This window comes from Balaenoptera physalus (assembly GCF_965194825.1).
Source record: "Balaenoptera physalus genome assembly, chromosome: 8".
Classification (NCBI taxonomy): domain Eukaryota; kingdom Metazoa; phylum Chordata; class Mammalia; order Artiodactyla; family Balaenopteridae; genus Balaenoptera; species Balaenoptera physalus.
The window spans coordinates 124,517,006-124,536,052 of NC_138887.1; the positions used below are offsets into that span (position 1 = coordinate 124,517,006).

Below are 19,047 nucleotides of genomic sequence, written 5' to 3' on the forward strand. Positions count from 1 at the left end.
GACTTCTGATATTCTTGACTTCTACCTTTAAATTTTTCCTTAACTTAAAATTCAATTATACACACAAAAAAATTATTTTTTAACAAAGAAAAAGGAAATTGATTTTTGCAAGACCGGTGCTACCATTTTTGACCCCTGCTCTGTTTCCATATTGCCTTCACCGGGGGCTTCCACTGGCTGCCAGCCGTCCACCGGGCTCTCCACCAACACATCCGTTAATAAATTCTTGAGTCTTTGCCATAGCTCTTCTTTCTGTTTCCTTGACAATTCATCTAGCAATTCACTTAAGTTGAAAGGGTCAGAAGCATCTTTCTGCAAAATAAATAGCAACTGTTACATTCCAAATACAAAAGATTAGTTCTATCCTTGGCGAAAAGTTTATGCACTAACTTAGAAGCTCAAGAGTTTGGCTGTAGTTTTCAAAGTCCATTCTTAAAAGGGAAAAGTAAAGGGGTTATCAGACAGAAAGTAGCAGATCCCTCCTCCCCCTAGCCAGTCTTGCTAAACTAATCTTCAGCCACCTAGCAAAAACCCTCCCTGAAATCAATCCATCCAGATGTCCACCATCTCCAGGTCTATAATTAGGTTACAAAAGTATGCTAGAGCTAAAGTAATAACAAAAGCAACAACGATAATAAGACATCCACGCCAAGGACTGCATGCTAAGTTTCTGGTCTCCAACCTAACTTGGGCCATGACTTTGTCCCTGAATCCAATCTGGTACAATCTGAGCACCGAAATAGCAACAGTAAGGAATAATAACCCTTTGAATAAGGTAAGAATCAACGAGGCCATACTGATAATAGCAATGAATAAATACAGAAGCAATATGGGATTGGGAAATCACAATTTTGTAGCTATCATAGTAATAATCGATTCAGGCAAGAATCGTCAACTACTTCTACCCAGTGAGGAGGTCATAACACCACTTATGTACGCAGTTCCTCCAAAACGCATAAATAAACTTAACCACATCAGCAAACAAGGGCAAAGGAAGGACAGACCACGGAACTGCTGCCTGCACTTCTCAAGACCGTCAGTCATGAAAAGGGATGCTGTGAAACTCTCTGGATTAAAGAGACCAGCAAGTCAGACAGCGGAGCACAGAGCGTGATATGGGACTGGGCAAAAAGACCCGCAAACACCCTGCAGGTGACCGTCCAGCTCCCTCTTTGAAGGTTTTACTGTGGCTCTACAGGAGAGTGTCTATGTTCTAGGAACACCCAGGGGACTACTGAGGGATAACGAGACATGGCCTGCAACTGACTCTCCAATGACGCAAGAAGAACACGGGAAGACTAAGAACGCTGGAGAGGAGGGGCAGGCGGGAACTGGCAGGGCGGCCCCCCAGGGCCCTCCAAGGCCACTTCTCCATCCTAATCCTACCAGCCTCCTCTCGCAGGACACTCACCCGAGCTGTTCAAGGGTCTTTGTCTTTCCCTTTTGTCCAGAATTCTCTCCCCCAGTCTCCACGCAGCCCATTCAGATCCCTGATAAAACTACCCTGTCCCTCCCCACCCTTGCCCCAGCTTAGCCCTTAGCCTGCTGTAGTTTCACGCCTGAATCCACCACAACCCGGGAGATAACTGAGGACAAAAAGGATGTCTTCCTCACTGTGCCACGCACATAGCAAGAGGTCAGTAAAGACTTAAGTAATTAGAAGCACACTGCATTACACCACTTACCATCCTTACAGCAACCCTCTTAAAAGAAAGGAGGGAACACCATTTGGGAGTAGTTGCCCATCAGCAGGTCTATCTGAGTACAGTTTTCTGTTACTTTTTTAAATAAACCTTGGTCCCTACGGATTCACTGAGATGACTATATTTCATTTGTGGATATAATGATTTTAGGAAAATGTCTTACATTAACGATCACAAACACAATAAAGCTAAACATAAAACTTACATCAAGTTGAATGAATTGCAAAAATTCTCCAATCAGCTCCTTAGACACTGCTTGTACAAATGTCTCACGTTTTTCCATGGCAGATCAAACTGTTTTTCATATGGCATTTATTCTGTAACCCTAGTAAAAAAACACAATCATATTGAAACTTGCATTTGCAAATATACCTTTTCCTACAAGATGTAATTTTGTACATTAGTTAGTATCCAACACTGCAAGAAAATCCCTGTACCACCTATGATAGACAGTTTCTAACAATATTCTGACATAAACAAGTTACAATATCTAAAAAAGAACTTCCTTACCAAGGGAGAAAGGGGAGGGAGGGGTAAACTGGGAGATTGGGAGTGATATATACACACTACTATGTATAAAACAGATAACTAATAAGAACCTACTGTATAGCACAGGGAACTCTACTCAGTACTCTGTAATGACCTATATGGGAACAGAATCTAAAAAAGAGTGGACATGTGTATACGTATAGCTGATTCACTTTGCTGTACAGCAGAAACTAACACAACATTGTAAATCAATTATACTGCAATAAAAATTAATTTAAAAAATAAATAAAAATAACTTCCCTATTTTCTTTACTGAGAATAGTATCAACATAACATCATGTTTCTACCGAATGTGAACGAGGTTATCAACTAAGGAAAGAGAAACCCAACAGCTCCAGGAGGCTCACCTCCTCTCCCTTTTCAGCACCTTCGCAAGACGCTCCTTCAGGTCTGCGTCAGCTCAGAACAGACCAAGCCCAGCTGCCAAATCCCGAAGACTCTCCCTTCCTAAAGCACCACTCCTCCACCAAGAAAATCCCTGTCACGGTCACACTGTTATGCAGAGGGTGGCCCTGGGGTCACCTGGGAGCTTGTTAGGGCGCACCAGCTGCTCCCAACGACAGCACACTCTTCCCCACCCCTGCGGGACGAGAGCTCAGGGACTGTGTGCAGCCTCCCTCGCTGCCCGTGTCTCCCCTAACAAATCCCATTGGCCATTCACACCACCTCGTGCTAGCGGTCCCCGGTTTGAAAGACATCAGCCCAATGAAGTAATAGCAAAATGATGGAACGTACGTGTAACAGGACGCTCACTTTACAAATAAGTGAAAACCTCCTGCAGTCATAAGGAGAGCGATATGGAAAATTACTGGTACCAACGGCAATAATTATGGGGATAGAGTCATCTTAAATACAGAACCCCAAGATCTTAGCAGTTAAATTAAACCAACAAGGATAGAAAATAACTTCTCCACATAAGCACCACTGAAGTGTGGCCACCTCATCCCTCAACTCAGATGCCTGAGCTGTGAGCATAACTTGCGACTGGCTAAGCGGGCAGGAGGGCCACCAGCAACAAGCCTGATGAGTGACGATGGCTAGTACCAATTCAAGAGTTTAAATAAACAATTTTCCAGAAAGGTGCAATCAACTGCATGGAATCATATACCTTAAACTGGGACCCTCCTTGCTTTTTCGTGATTCGGCTAACTTTTCTGGTTTGCTCTATTTCCAAGTGTAATTCTTGGCATGTTGGTCTTAACCACAGTTATCCTCTGCCACTAGACTACCGGATTTATTGCCACACTCCCCACTGTCTCTCTGACACTAGTGACTGTAGTTCTTCAAGGATTACTAATTTCTTAACTTACACGCAACCTCCCTCTCTCAAAGTGACCCACTACTATGTGCACAAGACCTCACCCTTCCAGCCAGAGCTACCTGCTAGGTGAGAGATCATCCCACCATGCAGCTACCGTCCCCATGGCACTGTGCTCTTCACACAGGAGGTCGGCACTGAATTAAGATGAGCATTAAAAAGAGATCCCTGTCACGCTGTCACCATGGAAAACCCTCGTCACCTGGAGCAAACCATTCATCTCAGACGTAGGAGAGATACTTGAGGACAGGTTTCCCAGAGCACGGAGGCTCAGGGAACTGATCTCTGAGGTCAGTCTCTGGTCCAGGGCTGGAGAGGTTCTCTCTAAGGTCAGTCCCAGGTCCAGGCTGGGGGTCCTGTCTGGGATCAGCCCTTGGTCCAGGGCTCAGGGGGTCCTGTCTGGGGTCAGTCGCGGGTCCAGGACTGGGGGTCCTGTCCGGTGTCAGTCCTCGGTCCAGGGCTCAGGGGATCCTGTCTGGGGTCAGTCGCGGGTCCAAGGCTGGGGGTCCTGTCCGGTGTCAGCCTTCGGTCCAGGGCTCGGGGGGTCCTGTCCGGGGTCAGTCCCAGGTCCAGGGCTCAGGGGATCCTGTCTGGGGTCAGTCGCGGGTCCAAGGCTGGGGGTCCTGTCCGGTGTCAGCCTTCGGTCCAGGGCTCGGGGGGTCCTGTCTGGGGTCAGTCCCAGGTCCAGGGCTCAGGGGGTCCTGTCTGGGGTCAGTCGCGGGTCCAGGGCTGGGGGGTCCTGTCAGGTGTCAGCCCTCGGTCCAGGGCTCGGGGGGGTCCCGTCTGGGGTCAGTCCCAGGTCCAGGGCTCAGGGGGTCCCATACGAGTCAGTTCCCAGCCCTGGCTGGGAGTCCTGTCCAGTGTCAGTCCCGGGTCCAGGCTGGATATCCTCTAAATTCAGTCCTGGAGGGAAGGCGCGGAGTGTGGCGCGCTCCCGGCCCCGGTGCCCACCTCCTCGGCCACCTCAGAGCCGCCAGCCGGGCCGCGGGCTCAGATCACGGCCCATGCGGAGGCTGCGGTGCTAGGGGCCCGACCTGCCCGACCCTGCTGTTTCCCGGGCCCCTGCCCCCAGCCCTTCGCGGGCCGGCACCGCAGCGCTCACCTCGTCCCCGGGACCCGCAGATTCCCGCGCTCGGACCAGATTCAAACCCGCCCGCCGGCGCCCTCGACGCGCTCCGCCCGCCCGCGCGTCACCACGCGCCACTCTCGCGAGAACTGGAAGCGTCCGGGCGGGGCCTCCGGAGGGCGCACGCCCCACCTCCCAGTCCGCCCTCCCCCAAGCCCCGCCACTCCCGGGCCCGGGCCGTACCCGTGCCCGGGCCCCGCCTCTTCCACGCGAGCTCGGATCCTGACATTCTTTAGTCTGACATCAAAATTTGTCTTGCCTTAAATGACTGAAATAGATGCAATCTCTGACATAAAGATTGACTCAAAATAAAACTGTGACATCATCCTTTATATATATCAAGTGACGTCTGAATTCTCTAGCAATTGGACGAGTGTTCGTGAACGCATATGTCAATTCCACGTTTTCCACATAATTCTGTACTAACGTAGTATCTACTTTTGCTACGCAGCTTCTATGGACCATGTCTCCAGCAAATATATATATAAATAAATACATATACGTATATACAGATACATATTTAGTATCTCGTGACCAAAATTCTCTACATTCATACTTTTATTAATTAGGGATACAAATAGATCAAAGCCGTATCAACTGATTATAAATTTGATATGTACTTATCAAATATAAAACTAAAATTTTGTTGAAACACACCTCTTAATGCTATGGTCAAGACTATTTTTTCAATCAATTTATGTTTCTAAGAATAAATATTCTATTCTGATTTTTTATGTTTATAGATGTAAATACTGAGAAAACTTGTTCACACCAAAAAAAGCAGACAGAAATGAAAAAAAAAATTAATAGCAATGTACCCTATTCCTTGAATGTATTTGAATTAAATGCCAAAAATCACATACTGATCTATCATCAATTTCTTTTAATTTAACTTGTATCAGCTAATAACTTGATTGGGCTTTCCTTCAATTTTTGTTCAAAGCAAAGACTTGGAAACCACCTGAATTTCAAAAAGAATTTTTATCCAGTCACTTAAAATCATTTCTCGGTTTCCAAAAAACCTTTAGCCAGATACACTGAATTACTATTAATTATATCAGTTACTCTTTTATTTCAAGCCACTTTTGCCAATGCAATTTTTTTTTAAATAAAACCTTCTATTGCTTGCTTTATGTTTCTCCCACACCTTGAAGAGCTGCAGATTGCACTCACTCAGTTTATGGAAACAATCCGATCCATAAATCCAGGCCTCACCGTTAAGCCAATCAGCCAAATCAGAATGAACTGTGTTGGAAAAGCCTCGGGAACTGTTCATAAACTGCTGAGGAATAAAGAATGCATCTCTAAGATGGGGGCCATGGGCCCACTCGGACGCCAGGGTCAAGGAACAAAGGCCCCAGGCTCACCCCAGGCCTATCCTCCACCTGGAGTTAGGGCCTGGAGGAAGACTGTCCCCAGGGGTCCAGCGTGAGCCCATCACCCCGTGTCCTGAGGCTTTGGGCTTTGCTGTGAGGGCCTGGCTGGGATGCAGGTGCCCTGGGCCCCCGCCCGGTTCAAGCCGGCCGCCACGCAAAGCTGCAGCCCACCTCCCAGCCACGGTCCCCACGAGGCCCCGTGCTAGCCCTTCCCCACCCACCCCAACGTCAGAAATCCTTCCGCTGTGCCCTGGAAGCCCCAGGCCCTCGCCAGCAAAACCCTGTCCCCTCCTGCCCAGCCACTCTCTGTGAGGATGCAGCCCTGCACCTGCCTTCCCTCAGGCTGGAAGCGTCCGGAGGGGACTCTGGACTAACCGGCGGTCTGGGGAGGGGGAGGGTGGTCACCGCCGGCCCGGTACAGTGCTGTCCGGTGGCAAAATGACGGGAGCCACATCTGCAGCTGTGACCCCAGCGACCGCACTAGCAAAAATGAGAACAAACAGGTGAAATGAACTTAACCACGTGCCTCATTAAACCCATGAGATCAAAAATACTGTCATTTCAACAACATGAAAGCAGAGGCTTTGGGGCTGGTCCTGGTCTGTCAGGAAGCTTGCGGCAGTGGGGCCGGAGGGCCCCACCGGGCGCATGGAGAGGCCGGCCGTGTCCCCGGGCGGTTAGCGCGCCCCTCCGCCTCCCCCCGCCCCGCCGCCTTTCCTCGCAGCCCCGGCTCCCCTGCAGTCCCTGAATGCCACGCCCCAGCTCAGGCCCCCCTCTTCACTCTGGAGCCGGTCACCCCGTCCTGGGCGTCCACTCCCGCCTCGGAACCCACAGCTGCCTGCACACCGACGGGCTGCGGGCGCTCACGGCCTCCCGGGCGCCGAACCTGCTCCCCTTCCCCCCTCTTTCCATCCCCGTGTCCACTCTTCCGTGGTCCTGTCTCCTGGGTAGAAAGTGATAAAACAAGGCGGTTCTGAAGCCACAGCCCAAAGGGGGCGGGCTCAGGGCTAAAGAGGAGGCACGTGCAGAAACTCGTCCTTCTTTCTGTGATTTTATACTGTACTGTCTCTGTCAGTAAAAGTTTGAGGTTGGGAAACGTGGATGTATTTGAACAACAGTGAAAGGAAAAGCAGAAGCAACTGGAAGCCCGATGCCCACCCTTGCCCTACCTTGGGGACTGGGCTCCAGACTGAGACCCGAGTGAAACACCGGCGGGGGGGGGAAGGGTGAAGACGGCGCCCCTCTGTAGGCGCCATTTGCACGCCCACCTGCCGTGATGACCTTGGGAAGACAAGCGGAAAGACAAGGGGAAAGGGGAGCTGTCCGCCTTCGTCTCCCTCCTGGCTCAGGGCAGCTCTTCCCGGGGAGACCGCCGCAGAGCTGGGTGGGGTCTCCTGCATGGGTAACTCAGAGGAGAGCGAGATAGATGGCCCAAGCAAAGCGTGCTCAGCCAAGCTGCAGTTTGGAATTCAGTGAGCTGCTTGTGAGACCATGAGCCTATACCTGTGCAGACCAATTAGGTCAGACGACTGGGGGACACAGCGAGCATTCGTGTTTTTAACTAGTATTAGGATCCCCAGGTGATCCTAATGTGCAGGTTATTAGTCGATCGCAGAAAAGATGGAGAAAGAGGAAACCTGAGTGGCACGAGCACAGAACCAATAGTGCTGAGCCCACAGTGAGCGAGCGTGGCCTGGCTGGGGGAAGGCACCCTGCCAGCACCCTTCCCAGCCAGGCGTCCAACACAGGACGTGATCACCGCCCCCTCAAAGAGCACCAGCACCACCGAAACTGGACACAACCCAATGTCCACCAACAGACAAATGGGCAAACAAGATGGGTCCACCCAGACCGTGGAATATTCTTCAGCCTTAGAGGGAACGAAGTTCTGACACAGGCTACAACGTGGATGAGCTTGAAGACGCGATGCCCAGTGAGAGAAGCAGACACAAAAGGCTATACAGAGTGAGTCCATTCGTACAAAATGTCCGGAACAGGCAGATCCACAGACAGAAGGTAGGTTAGGGGTTGCCAGGGGCTGACAGAGACGGGGGTGACTGCTAATGGGTACAGGGTTTCTTCTGGGTGATGAAAATGAACTGAGATCAGACAGTGGTGATGGTTGCACACAACCTCATGAACATACTAAAAACCAGTGAATTGTATACTTTAAAAGGGTAAATTTTATAGCATACGAATTGTATCTCAATAAAGCTGTTATAAACAAATTTCACCAGCATGAGTACCAACACAGATGTGCCAAGCTGGGGATTCGAATCCGAGTTAACTGGGGTGGGAAAGCAGGGCTGGTGTGGGAATATCTGCACGGCCCACACCCCTGGGCAGTGCTCACGGGCAGCAGGACGTTGAGGAAGCCTCCGGAAGGGAGCTGCAGCCGGCAACAGTAGTTCTCAGCCCTGAGTCACACCACAATCACCCCGGAGTCCTTGACACCCAGCCTGGGCCTCCCCAGACCAGCCCGCTCAGGCTCTCTGGAGGTGGGGACGGGCCCCACGTGTACCCAGGGGCCCAGGGGAGAGTGTTGAGAAGGCAGGAACACGAGCTGGCCCCAAGGCCACTGTGGATCTGCCTGTTCTGGACATTTCCTAGGAATCACATGCTATGTGGCATTTTGTGTCTGCTTCTCTCACTGCACAGCAGATGCACGGGGTGCCCAGTTCCCGGGAGGTGGGAAAGGGGCCCCTGAGCACTGCTGCTCCTGCGGGGGACTCCTCCATGTGTCACTCACACTCAGCTAAATCTGCCAGCAATTTCTAGGAAATACTCGACCCAGACCCCTTAGCCAGGAGCAGAGCCCTCTGCATAGCGTTTTGCCTGCATGAAAGTGAGGATTGCCTTTCACAGCCTTTTCCAGGAATACACATGTTAAGAGCACCTATAGTAAACGGCTCAGAGGTTAGTCTTGTCTTATCCAAATTAACATTAACTATCTATCTTGTTAAATCACTTTATACCATATGCTCTGTTTATCTTATTTCTATTGGATATTTTCCTACAAGTCCATTTGTGAAAGAGTAAAGAAACTGTAATTATTGGCTGCTACTGAATAATTAAATTCAAGGGATGGTCTAAATATTTTTGTGATATTGAGATAGTTTAGTAAAATAATAACTGAAGTAATGGGCCATCGACCCATTTAATCTTATAAGAATAATTTTACTGTAAGTATTTTGTTGTATTTAGATTTGGCTGTACCTCTAGTTTAGAAGAAGCCTCCGTATTAGGCAAGTTTGTCATCCTGAGATGCCTGTAAAACACGCTGGTGGGGCTTACCTGGCTCTGGCAATTAGCTACGAGATCCTGGGCAAATCATTTTCTTTGAGAGCCTGGCTCCTCGCCTGGAAAATGGGAGGCAGAGCTGTAACAACTAGTGGCTCCTTCTGGCTCTAAAATACATGCAGAAATGAATGAAATGGCTCCTTACGGAACCTTTAAAAGCCGCAAGGTATCACAGTGGTGGCAGCGCCACCTGGTGGGACCAAGGCTCCTGAGGGAGAGGAGGCGTCAGTCACCAGCCCAAGACTGTCAGGACTCCTTTCTGGCAGGATGACACAGACGTGAGTGCTGTGGGTTACGACGCGCAGTGAGTGCACGCTTCTGCTCACTTCCCCTGCTCCTAGCAGCTATGGGAGATAGGATGCAAACAGAGAAAGCCGAAAATGCGTCTCTGTGCCAATGCAGCATAAATGGAACAGGAATGCAGAACAAGGTCCTGAGGCCACGGGGGTGCAGGCCATGGACAGGCAGGTGCAGCGAGTGCAGTTCCTTGGGCAAGTGGGCTGGGCGTGCCCCACGGAGGACCGAGACCAGGTCTGGGCTCTCTGCTTGCAGCCAAGGGCCAGGCAGACCCACCTGCCCAGGAAAAGCAGCAGAAAGGCTCAAAACCCAGTGCCTCTGGCACAGGAGCCACGGACCCAGACACAGCTCCCGACCAGCAGCCACGTCAAGTCCCTCCCTCATTTGGTCGCAGGAACTGCTATCTCAAAATCTCAACTCTCCCCACGGAGTGGGGTCTCAGAACATCCTTTAAGACTTGCTCTGGACCAGGGGTCAGGAGAGCAAAGACAGGGGCAAGGGGATGAGTTCAATCTCCCCCCAAAGAATCAATGTCGTGTAGACATCTTCTCTGACCTCAGGCAATTAAATTCATAACCAACACCAAAAAGGGGGGGCGGGGCATCATGCTTTGAAACTTATTCCTTGAGTTCTACGTTAACTCAAGGAATAGAGTAAATCTCAATAGAAATTAGAACATGCCTACATCTAGATGAAAGTGTGTACTTACCAAAGCTTGGGAGGCGAGGCTGGAGCAGGAGGTAGGGTAAAATTTCTAGCCTTAAATGAATTTAATTGTTTTAAAAGAAAGATGGAAAATAAGTTTGTTCAACTCTGTAAACCAAAGAAGACAGAAAGGGAGGCAAGAGCAAAATTTAATACAAAAACAATTGATATAATAAAATAACAAGCAAGGTCTATACGAAACTAGTAAGATAAATGGATTTCTAGCAAGTCTAATCAAGAAAAAAGTAGAAGGTACACATAAACAATGTTAGGAAATTAAAAGGAGATGCAACTACAAATGTAACAGAGATATTAAATTCATAAGAAATAGTTTTCCAATAAATTGGAAAGCATGAGGTAGATAACCTTCAAAATTGATTTGATAAGAAATTGAAAATAAATTAATACAAAATGTTAAAATGAATGGGTAATCAAAATCTTCTTAAAAGACATCAGGCTCAGAAATTTTTATAGGCAAATTTCACCAAATTTTTAAGAAACAGATGATCACTATCTTATGCAAACTGTTTCAGAGACTAGAACAAAAGGAAGAAGTTTCACTCACAGGCCCACATTCCGAATGACCACATGCACCCAAGCCTCGCCTTAGGCTCTACTTTCAGGGGGATCCAGGCTGAGACCCTGGGTTTGAGAAGATGGTCTTGGAGGAGCTAAACATACACGTGCATACTCACACATACACACGTGCACACAACATGCATATGCACAGAGTACATACATGCACACAAGCACATATTCACATGTGCATGCACACACACAATACTAGGCATATGTATGCACACTCAGCATGCACACGCAACACACATACGTGTGCCCACTCCTGCAGGCATGTACGATGCACTTGCGCCAGGTCACGTGGGGCGGGTGCGGGTTGAGCGTGGGTGGTCTGACTGTGAACCTCGCTCTTAGCCCCTGGGCCACTCCAGGTAGAAACAAGGGGACATCCAACGAGATGTATGGATGCAGAGACATCCGTCCCTTTAGTGGTCCTTACAAGGCAGGTGGGGCAGCAACAGGGAAAAAAGAGTATCTGGGGATACCCACACCCTCCTTCATTCTGTAGGAGTCTTGTTGGAGGTGGGGCTCTTCCACCACACTGCATCGTCACCCCCGTCCTGGCCTCTGTGGTTTCAGGTGAGCAGTCAGCAGTATCTCATCGAGGAATCCTTGTGGGAGATGGTCTAAGACTGACTTTCCACCCTTTGGCTGAAATGTGCCTGGCGTGGGCCTAAGTTTATCCCACCTGGAGTCCATTGAGCTTCTTTAATGTGTAATGTTTTCCATCAAATCCGAGCATGCTTGCCCATCATCTCCTTAAATGTAATTTCTGGCCCTGCTCCCTCCTCCCCTCTGGGACTTCACTGTGTGTAAGTTGGTGCCCTGTTCATTCTTCTTCATTCTGTTCTTTTTGTCCTCAGATGAGATCGTCTCAGTGACTCATCTTCAAGTTTGCCGATTCTTCCGTCCGCTCAAATCTATTGTTGACCTTCTCAGTGAAATGTACATTTCACTTACTGTATTTTAAACTCCAGAATTTTTATTTCATCCTTTTGATGATTTCTGTCTTTACTGCCTTCTCTATTCTGCTGAGAATCATTCTCATACTTTCCGTGAATTCTTTGGACACAGTTTTCTTTGAACATACTTACATAATAGCTGATTTAAGGTCTCCGTCTACTTACATCTGGGCTTCCTGGGGGCACTTTCCATGACTGCTTTTTCCCCGTGTGTGGCCCATACTATCCTGTTTCTGTGAATGTCTCATGTTCTGTCATTGTTGAAAACCGAACATTTAAAGTAATACCATGGCAACGCTGTAAGAGCCCTCCCCACCGACTTAGATACTTTTCGCTCAGTAACCTCCTTGGGTGAGTCTCCGAAAAGCTACATCCTTTGCTCTGTGCTGCCTCTGAAGTCTCTGCTCAGTTAGCCGACCTGGTCAGCTAGCGACTGGGCAGAGGTCTCTCTAGTACTTTGGACTCGTCTCCCAGTACCTGCTGAGGGCTGGGGTGTGTGTGTGGGTGTGTGTGTGTGTGTGTGTGGCTGAGGGCTGGTGTGTGTGTGTGGGGTGGCTGAGGGCTGGTGTGTGTGTGTGTGTGTGTATTGAGGGGGGGGTCTGTTTTCACATCCCGTCAGGCGGTTGACACCTCTGCCTCAGCCTTCACCTCCTGCTTGCACGGTGCCTCAACACCAGCTGGAGGTGACAGGTCTGGGCTCACTCGCACGGGCCTTTCCTGGACACGTGCACAGCCCTGCACGTGCACATCTTTCTAGAGCCCCAGGAATGCCAGTTTTCCCAAGCCCCTTTTGGACATCAATTTCCCAGGTTTTCCTTTAAAATTTTTCGGTCAGCCTCCTGTTGTCCCAACTTGTATCGCCACCCCAGGGACCTGCTGTGTTAAACAACTGCCACTGACTGTTTTCCACATGGTTTCCCCAGGAGCCAGCTGGGCCAAACTGTGGCAGTTCTCTGGGGACGGGGCTCTTGGGGAGCGCTGAACCCACCCTACCCGCTCCCAATCGCTGCAGGTTTTCACTGCTATTGTGGTTCCAGGGCTGCTGTAAGATTTTTTCCATTATATTTTCTAGTCGCTATCAATATTAGTGTATAAACCACAGATATTTGTATGTTTTTATAACTGACCCTTTATTAAATACTTGTTCGATTCAAAAGTTTTCAGATGATTTTCTTAGGTTTTTCACATAGGCAATCTCATATTTGAAAATGACCTTCTTTCCCAATACGAAATTTATAATCTTTTTCTTTCCCTATTGTATTGCCCAGGATTTCCAGATTAACACTAAATACAGACAGACTTCCTGGCTCATTTCCCACTTTTCTGCCTCAATTGTTTCTCAGACAATTATTTCTCAGACTATGGCCTCTGTCTCAATAGGGTGTACTCTTTACTCTGTTCACCAGTACCTTTCTCTTTAGCCGGAACTAAGAACTATCAATAGGTGTCTACCTTTCCTTAAATGGAAACTTGTTAGGACAAATTAATGTTATTTAAGGTCTGCCAGGTTTATTCACCCTTTACTCAACTGATATTTATTCACCAACTGTGTGCTAGGAACAGTGATAAACAAGTGGAAAAGGCTTAAATAACACGCACATAACCTCTGCTTTGGACACGTACGGTCCAGGCGGGAAATGGTTTTAAATAAAGCTGAACTGGGATTAGGCTACTGTGACGGTGCTGAGTGAGCTGACTAACAGCGAGGCTGACGCCAGACTCTCGAGACACGCCTCAGTCACCCCGACCATCAGCAGGGGATGTCGACAGCAGTGGCACCCCTAGGGGTTCCCCTCCGCTTGTTCAAACCAGAGCCTCTTCATTACTTCTCAGGGCTCTGGTTTTAAAGACTGTTTTTTCTACTCATGATTACCTTTCAGAAGAGCTGTTTTCAAAACTCAGAGTCTGAGGTAGGCAGAGAATAGTCAAGTTAAGATGGAAACAAAAGGAGTAGTATCAGTGCTCTGAGGTAGTTCTTTTGAAAATGAAAGAATTCACAACTGGCAAATATAAATACTAGACTGTAACCACTTTTCAAATTATCTGGTTCCACACTAAAAATTTTACTCCAAAAGACGAAGAACAAATCACAAGTGAACTAACAGAAAAGTTTTATTGAATAAACACATGCACTGTCATGTAAAATTAGTTGAGCGGAAAGGGCATTCTACAATAAACCCTCTGCTGTGTTCCATCCACAGCGGGCCGTCCAGCTAGACTGGAATTAAAGCAACAACCACAATATAAACACACACGCTGACTGCATTTGGCTTCAGTGCTTGACAAAGGAGGGCCGACCTCTGGATGAGGAATAACTGTGGCGAACTCAGCTGCAAGGCTCCTTGTGTTTTAACCTGAAGCAAGGCCTCACACTTCCTACTTTAAGGCACAGGATAAGCAACAAAGTAAGAATTCAAATTAACCAACACTAATTTCCCCTCCATTGGTTTGGCTCAAGGTAGAAAAGCTAAAGTTCCCTTTTCCCAGATGAATCAATTATTCAGAACCACCGGTGATGAAAGTTTTGAGAACGGAGTGTCCATCGCCAGGATCCTGGAGCCCGGCCGGGGGTCTGGCCTGATACTGATTCTCAGCTGCCCGACTGGACACAAGAGGTTCCCAAAACACCCATCGGCCATCAGGACAGAATCCTGCCTGGGAGGTATTTCAGTGACCTTAGATCGCCCCTTTCCTTTCGAAGAGAATGGCGCTGGCTGCTGGGTCTGTGTCCAGCCCGCCCGTCCACACAGAGGGTGGGTATCATGCTGCTAGCTGGCTTTGTTTGGGTCTTGTACCTTTCACGGCATTTATTTTGCCTAATTGCTTAACTAAAGTATTCCATCGTGTAAAATACACGCTGAATAGGTGAACCACGTGGCTACAAAACCCAAAAGCTGGGGATGTTGGTAGAAATCACTGGTATGCTACATTTCAGTGAGTGTTTCTCCTGTCTTGGAAATTATGCCAGGAGCCAGGGGTCCCCAGCCCCCGGGAGGAGGACCGGAACCGGGCCGCACAGCAGGAGGTGAGCGGCGGGCAAGCGAGCGAAGCTTACCCTGCCGCTCCCCATCGCTCCCCACTGCTGGCGTCACCGCCTGAGCCATCTTCCCCCACACCACCCCCTGTCTTCCACAAAACTGGGCCCTGGGGCCAAAAAGGCTGGGGACCACTGCCAGAAGCCCTGCAACAACTTTTTTTTTTTTTTTTTTTTTGGCTGCACCACATGGCTTGTGGAATCTTAGTTCCCTGGCCAGGGATCAAACCCAGGCCCCTGGCAGTGAGAGCGTCGAGTCCTAACTGCTGGACCACCAGGGAATTCCCACAACAAACCTAATTTTTAAAAAATCTCCGAGGATCTAATACCACGGGCAGGCAACTAGATTTAGGAATTACCTGTCTTCCTCACGCTGCTAAAATACCAGAGTTAGGTGTTTCCCGAGCACACACCCCTGAGTGTCACCACGTTCCTCACGCCCTCTGCGCTGATGGAGGAGATGGTCTCTGCTGGGGCTTCGGAGAAGCTTCATGACCCAGGAAGCTGCGAGAGCACCGGGTCTGCACAACTGTGTGAGACGTACTGCAAGGCCCCTGTAGGCCCCATCACACGCACACCCAGGGTTCAAAGTGTGCGGTGGACACAACTGAAACCCACCAGAGGGCAGGAGCAGCAGCGGCATCCACACAGGCACTTGGGCAGGCCGGTCACGCCCAGGAGTCCATGGCGGGGCCCTAGTGAGGTCTCTGACTCAATTTCACAGCTCTGTTTTCCCCAGGATTACGGCATAACTGTAGGGTGCCCCCGTGGCTCAGGAAGTCATTTGCATCACACGCCTTAGAATCCTTAAAGCTCCTTCTGCACACGTGCACCCTGTGTTCGGGGCACGCACAGCTACCGCACAGCTATGCAGCCTCACCTCCTAAGAGGCTTGGGGCCTTTAAGTATCTAAAACATGCTTTTCGTAATCTAAGAAGAAAAATATTCCCAAATAAAAGCTGTATAACAATATCCCAACACTGAGGTCAGTCGTGGTATAAAGTGAGGAAACCCAGCAAGGGGTTCTTTACAACCAGCAGCCGCTGTGCCGGAACCCCGGGGCCGTGGCGGTGGCTGGCGCCGGCTCGGGGGCTCTGTCCTCTGTGTGCGTCACGCTGACGATCACGGGCCGGCGTCGGCTTCCTAGCTACTCACCCCGACCTACCTCACAGCCTCTACGGGGACAACATGAGTTTGCCTTTCTTTTCGGGCTGAAAAACACTGTAAATTTCACAACAGACTAACTGCTAACATTTAAAATCCGTCTGTATTACATTTCAGGAAAAGTATGATTATGTATCTGCACTATTTCATGAATAAGTTACAACAAGCAACTAGAAATAAACTTAAGACATTCCATTTTATGTAAGAAATTTCAAATTAGTGCACTGTGATTTATGAACCATGACAACTCTCTTAATATTTTATATAACTCAGTTATATGACATTTTTCCTTATAAGCACTTCAACTGACTTCTCAATAATATATCTTTATATTTATGAAAGTGTAAATACTTCGAATACATTCTTTCATCATTCATAATGGGCAGAAATATACTAATATTTACTAATCTTTCAGCTTTTCTTTTTAAAAAGAAACACCACAAAATAGGTCACTGAGAGCTTTTTCCTGCAGAGACAAAAACTGTTATTTGTCATAAGAATTTAATAAGTTTTAGAAGAAAAAAATATATATATTTCCTTGATCCATTTTCTTCTGAATTCAAACCAGCATGTAGAGATTATAAAAAATAGTCTATTTACACAGCATAGTGCACCTCAGTGATATACAAAACAAAGCCATAAAAAAGCACAACCATATATCGGCTTCCTAGGAGAGACAACTGACATACAGCTTTACGCACACAACGGTTGACCACTATCCTACGCACGCCGAAAAAACTGGTCAAATACTAGAGGAAATTAAACATACAAAACTTAATGCTAATAATGGCCAAATACGCCTAAAACGTCAATGTTTTTATAAAACCACTAAGGGACAAGTAACCAAGTACATGAAATTATAAAAAGAGCATGGGTGCGTCTGTGTGGGCTGCGTGTCGGCACGGGGCTGGCGGATACAGCGGGGGCTCCTTGGCCAGCGCAGCCTACGTCACCACGTGGGGCCTCGTCCCATCCTCTGTGAGGTCGTACCTGAGACACAGGAAGACACGCGGTCACAGGGGAAGCGCTCCTGAATGGACGCACGGGGCTCTGCGTCTGTCTGTTGGGGGACACTCACCACTGGGTCCAGCCTTTGGCGAGTTCTTCAGATGCCAGACCGACCAGGACCTGTGGTGAGAAAAGGCCTGCAGCAGTGGGTTTCAGGCCTCTCACCACCGCTTCCGATCTTCTCTGGCAACACACTCTCCCTCATTTTCAGCCTCTCACATTTCAACTTTTCTACCCTTATGATCCACCCATGACCTATACGGTCAATTATACCCAAGAGGCCCTTCCTGTATCCAACAGTCTTGACGGTAAGTTATGACAAAGTACCAGGGGAGATCATTCACATCGATACTGGCTCACAAACCACTCACAGCAGCTTAGCTGATGTGGATTATCCACGTACATAAATCGAAGTCTAAAAAGAGTACTCTGGGTTAAGTGTTGAATTTTTACAAAGCGTAGTATTTTTTTTTCGAACTTACTTTGCCGAGAAGCCCTTTGTCTTTGGACAGGAAGCCACCGCTGTTCTTCACGGCCACGTCCAAGGTTCTCCTCTGCACGTCCGGCAACGAGACACTGAAATCAAAGCTGAAGTGGAAAAAAGAGAATCATCCTTAAATTTCTCCATAGTTTTGCTCTGTTTTACTGTAACTAAAAAATGACATTGCTGCTTATGAGACCATTCCAAATGTGATGTTCGTTTTTTATTATAAAACTGATCTCTCCTGCTAGATGTTTGGACCTGGCCCTTCAGGAAGACTCAAAGTTTTTTTTTCCATTATTTTCCAAACATAAGAGGAGACTGGAATCCTAAACATGCGAAAGGCTGACCCTATGGCTCCCCCGTGTGGACACGACGCCTGACTCCCGGTGTAAAACGTGGGCCATGGTGTGCGACACACTGGGGAGCCCAGGCCAGTCCGCTCCCCCAAAGAGAGTGAGCGCCAAGCCTGCAAGTGAACAGAAGTGGGGTGTCCAAGAAGCAGCCTCACAGAGGAGGGGATCTGCAGGCACCTTCTGGCGGCTGAAGCCGGATGCTGCAGGACAAAAGCCTCCAGAAGCGAAGCTGGCAAAGCAGAGGACAAGGTCGGAGGCCTCGTGGGGACGTGGGGACACGTGGACGTGGCCGGCCTTCCCAAGAGCGGGCAGCCTGAACTCCAGGTTTGAAGGAACTCTTAGAGGCTGCGGCTGAGCCAGACACCCACACCAGGACCGGGTGCCTGCCCATCGGTTTCTCATCTCCGTGTAAATAAAGTCACTGGTGAGAAACCATGATTAAGTGACTAGTAACTGAGTTAATGGATATCAACACCATTCGACCTACTATTTCCCCACATGTGCACAGGCCAAGGCTGGTGGAGTGTGGCCTGAGGATTCACGACGTGATGCTCAAATGCCTACTTATTTATTTATGTTAACAAGTTTACGACCGCTCTTCGGGAGGCCTTTTTCACTCATGCTCTCACTGGTGTAAATGCCTCAGTCATTCCAAGGCACCACCAGGCCTTCCTTGAGTGGTGAACACAACTGTCTACCCCACTGAGTGGACGCGTACCTCTGATCAAACACGGGGTTCAGCGTTTTCTTTGACACGTGTGTTTTTCTCCTTCCTGACCTCCTCTTGTCTGGTAACAAGTACAGGCGGACGTAGGGATCAGAGCCGTCTTCGGAGAAGGCAATGAGATTTCTTATAACACAGACCAGAGAATGCTCGGTATTAGAATCTAGTAAAATGACAAGGAGCACCGCACTGGAACTTACTACCTGGTTTTACTTGTATCCCGTGACTGCTTTCTTCCCACGCGCACTTCGTTCAGCGGCTCTGCAGAGGTGGTCTCTGCCACGTTTCCTGAGCCCAGGGTTTGGGGGATGTTCTGACCCACATAGAATCACCTTTCCACACTGCTTCACTGTCCCCTCCCAGTGAGG

The 19,047-nt window shown here is 48.6% G+C and overlaps 2 protein-coding genes across 13 annotated transcripts in view; both read right to left on the reverse strand.

Annotated features, from left to right (window-relative positions):
• Positions 1 to 4,797, reverse strand: part of NCAPG2 (non-SMC condensin II complex subunit G2) — a 60,035-nt gene extending 55,238 nt beyond the window's left edge. For 3 of the 6 annotated variants that reach the window (XM_082472842.1, XM_082472841.1, XM_082472839.1), the window contains exons 1-3: positions 4,673 to 4,797; positions 1,909 to 2,028; positions 124 to 312 (exon numbers count right to left, since the gene is read on the reverse strand). In XM_082472842.1, the coding sequence (XP_082328968.1) occupies positions 124 to 312; positions 1,909 to 1,986 (267 nt within the window). In that variant the 5' untranslated portion in view covers positions 1,987 to 2,028; positions 4,673 to 4,797. Of the gene's footprint in view, positions 1 to 123; positions 313 to 1,908; positions 2,029 to 2,599; positions 3,901 to 4,672 lie in introns of those variants that run through there. The other 3 variants (XM_082472844.1, XM_082472843.1, XM_082472840.1) reach the window with 2 other exon arrangements.
• A 9,209-nt stretch (positions 4,798 to 14,006) lies between these two features.
• Positions 14,007 to 19,047, reverse strand: part of ESYT2 (extended synaptotagmin 2) — a 75,992-nt gene continuing 70,951 nt past the window's right edge. For 4 of the 7 annotated variants that reach the window (XM_082473231.1, XM_082473227.1, XM_082473228.1 and 1 more), the window contains 3 exons: positions 18,674 to 18,805; positions 17,601 to 17,706; positions 14,007 to 17,100 (listed from right to left, as the gene is read on the reverse strand). In XM_082473231.1, the coding sequence (XP_082329357.1) occupies positions 16,939 to 17,100; positions 17,601 to 17,706; positions 18,674 to 18,805 (400 nt within the window). In that variant the 3' untranslated portion in view covers positions 14,007 to 16,938. Of the gene's footprint in view, positions 17,101 to 17,188; positions 17,239 to 17,600; positions 17,707 to 18,673; positions 18,843 to 19,047 lie in introns of those variants that run through there. The other 3 variants (XM_082473229.1, XM_082473230.1, XM_082473232.1) reach the window with 2 other exon arrangements.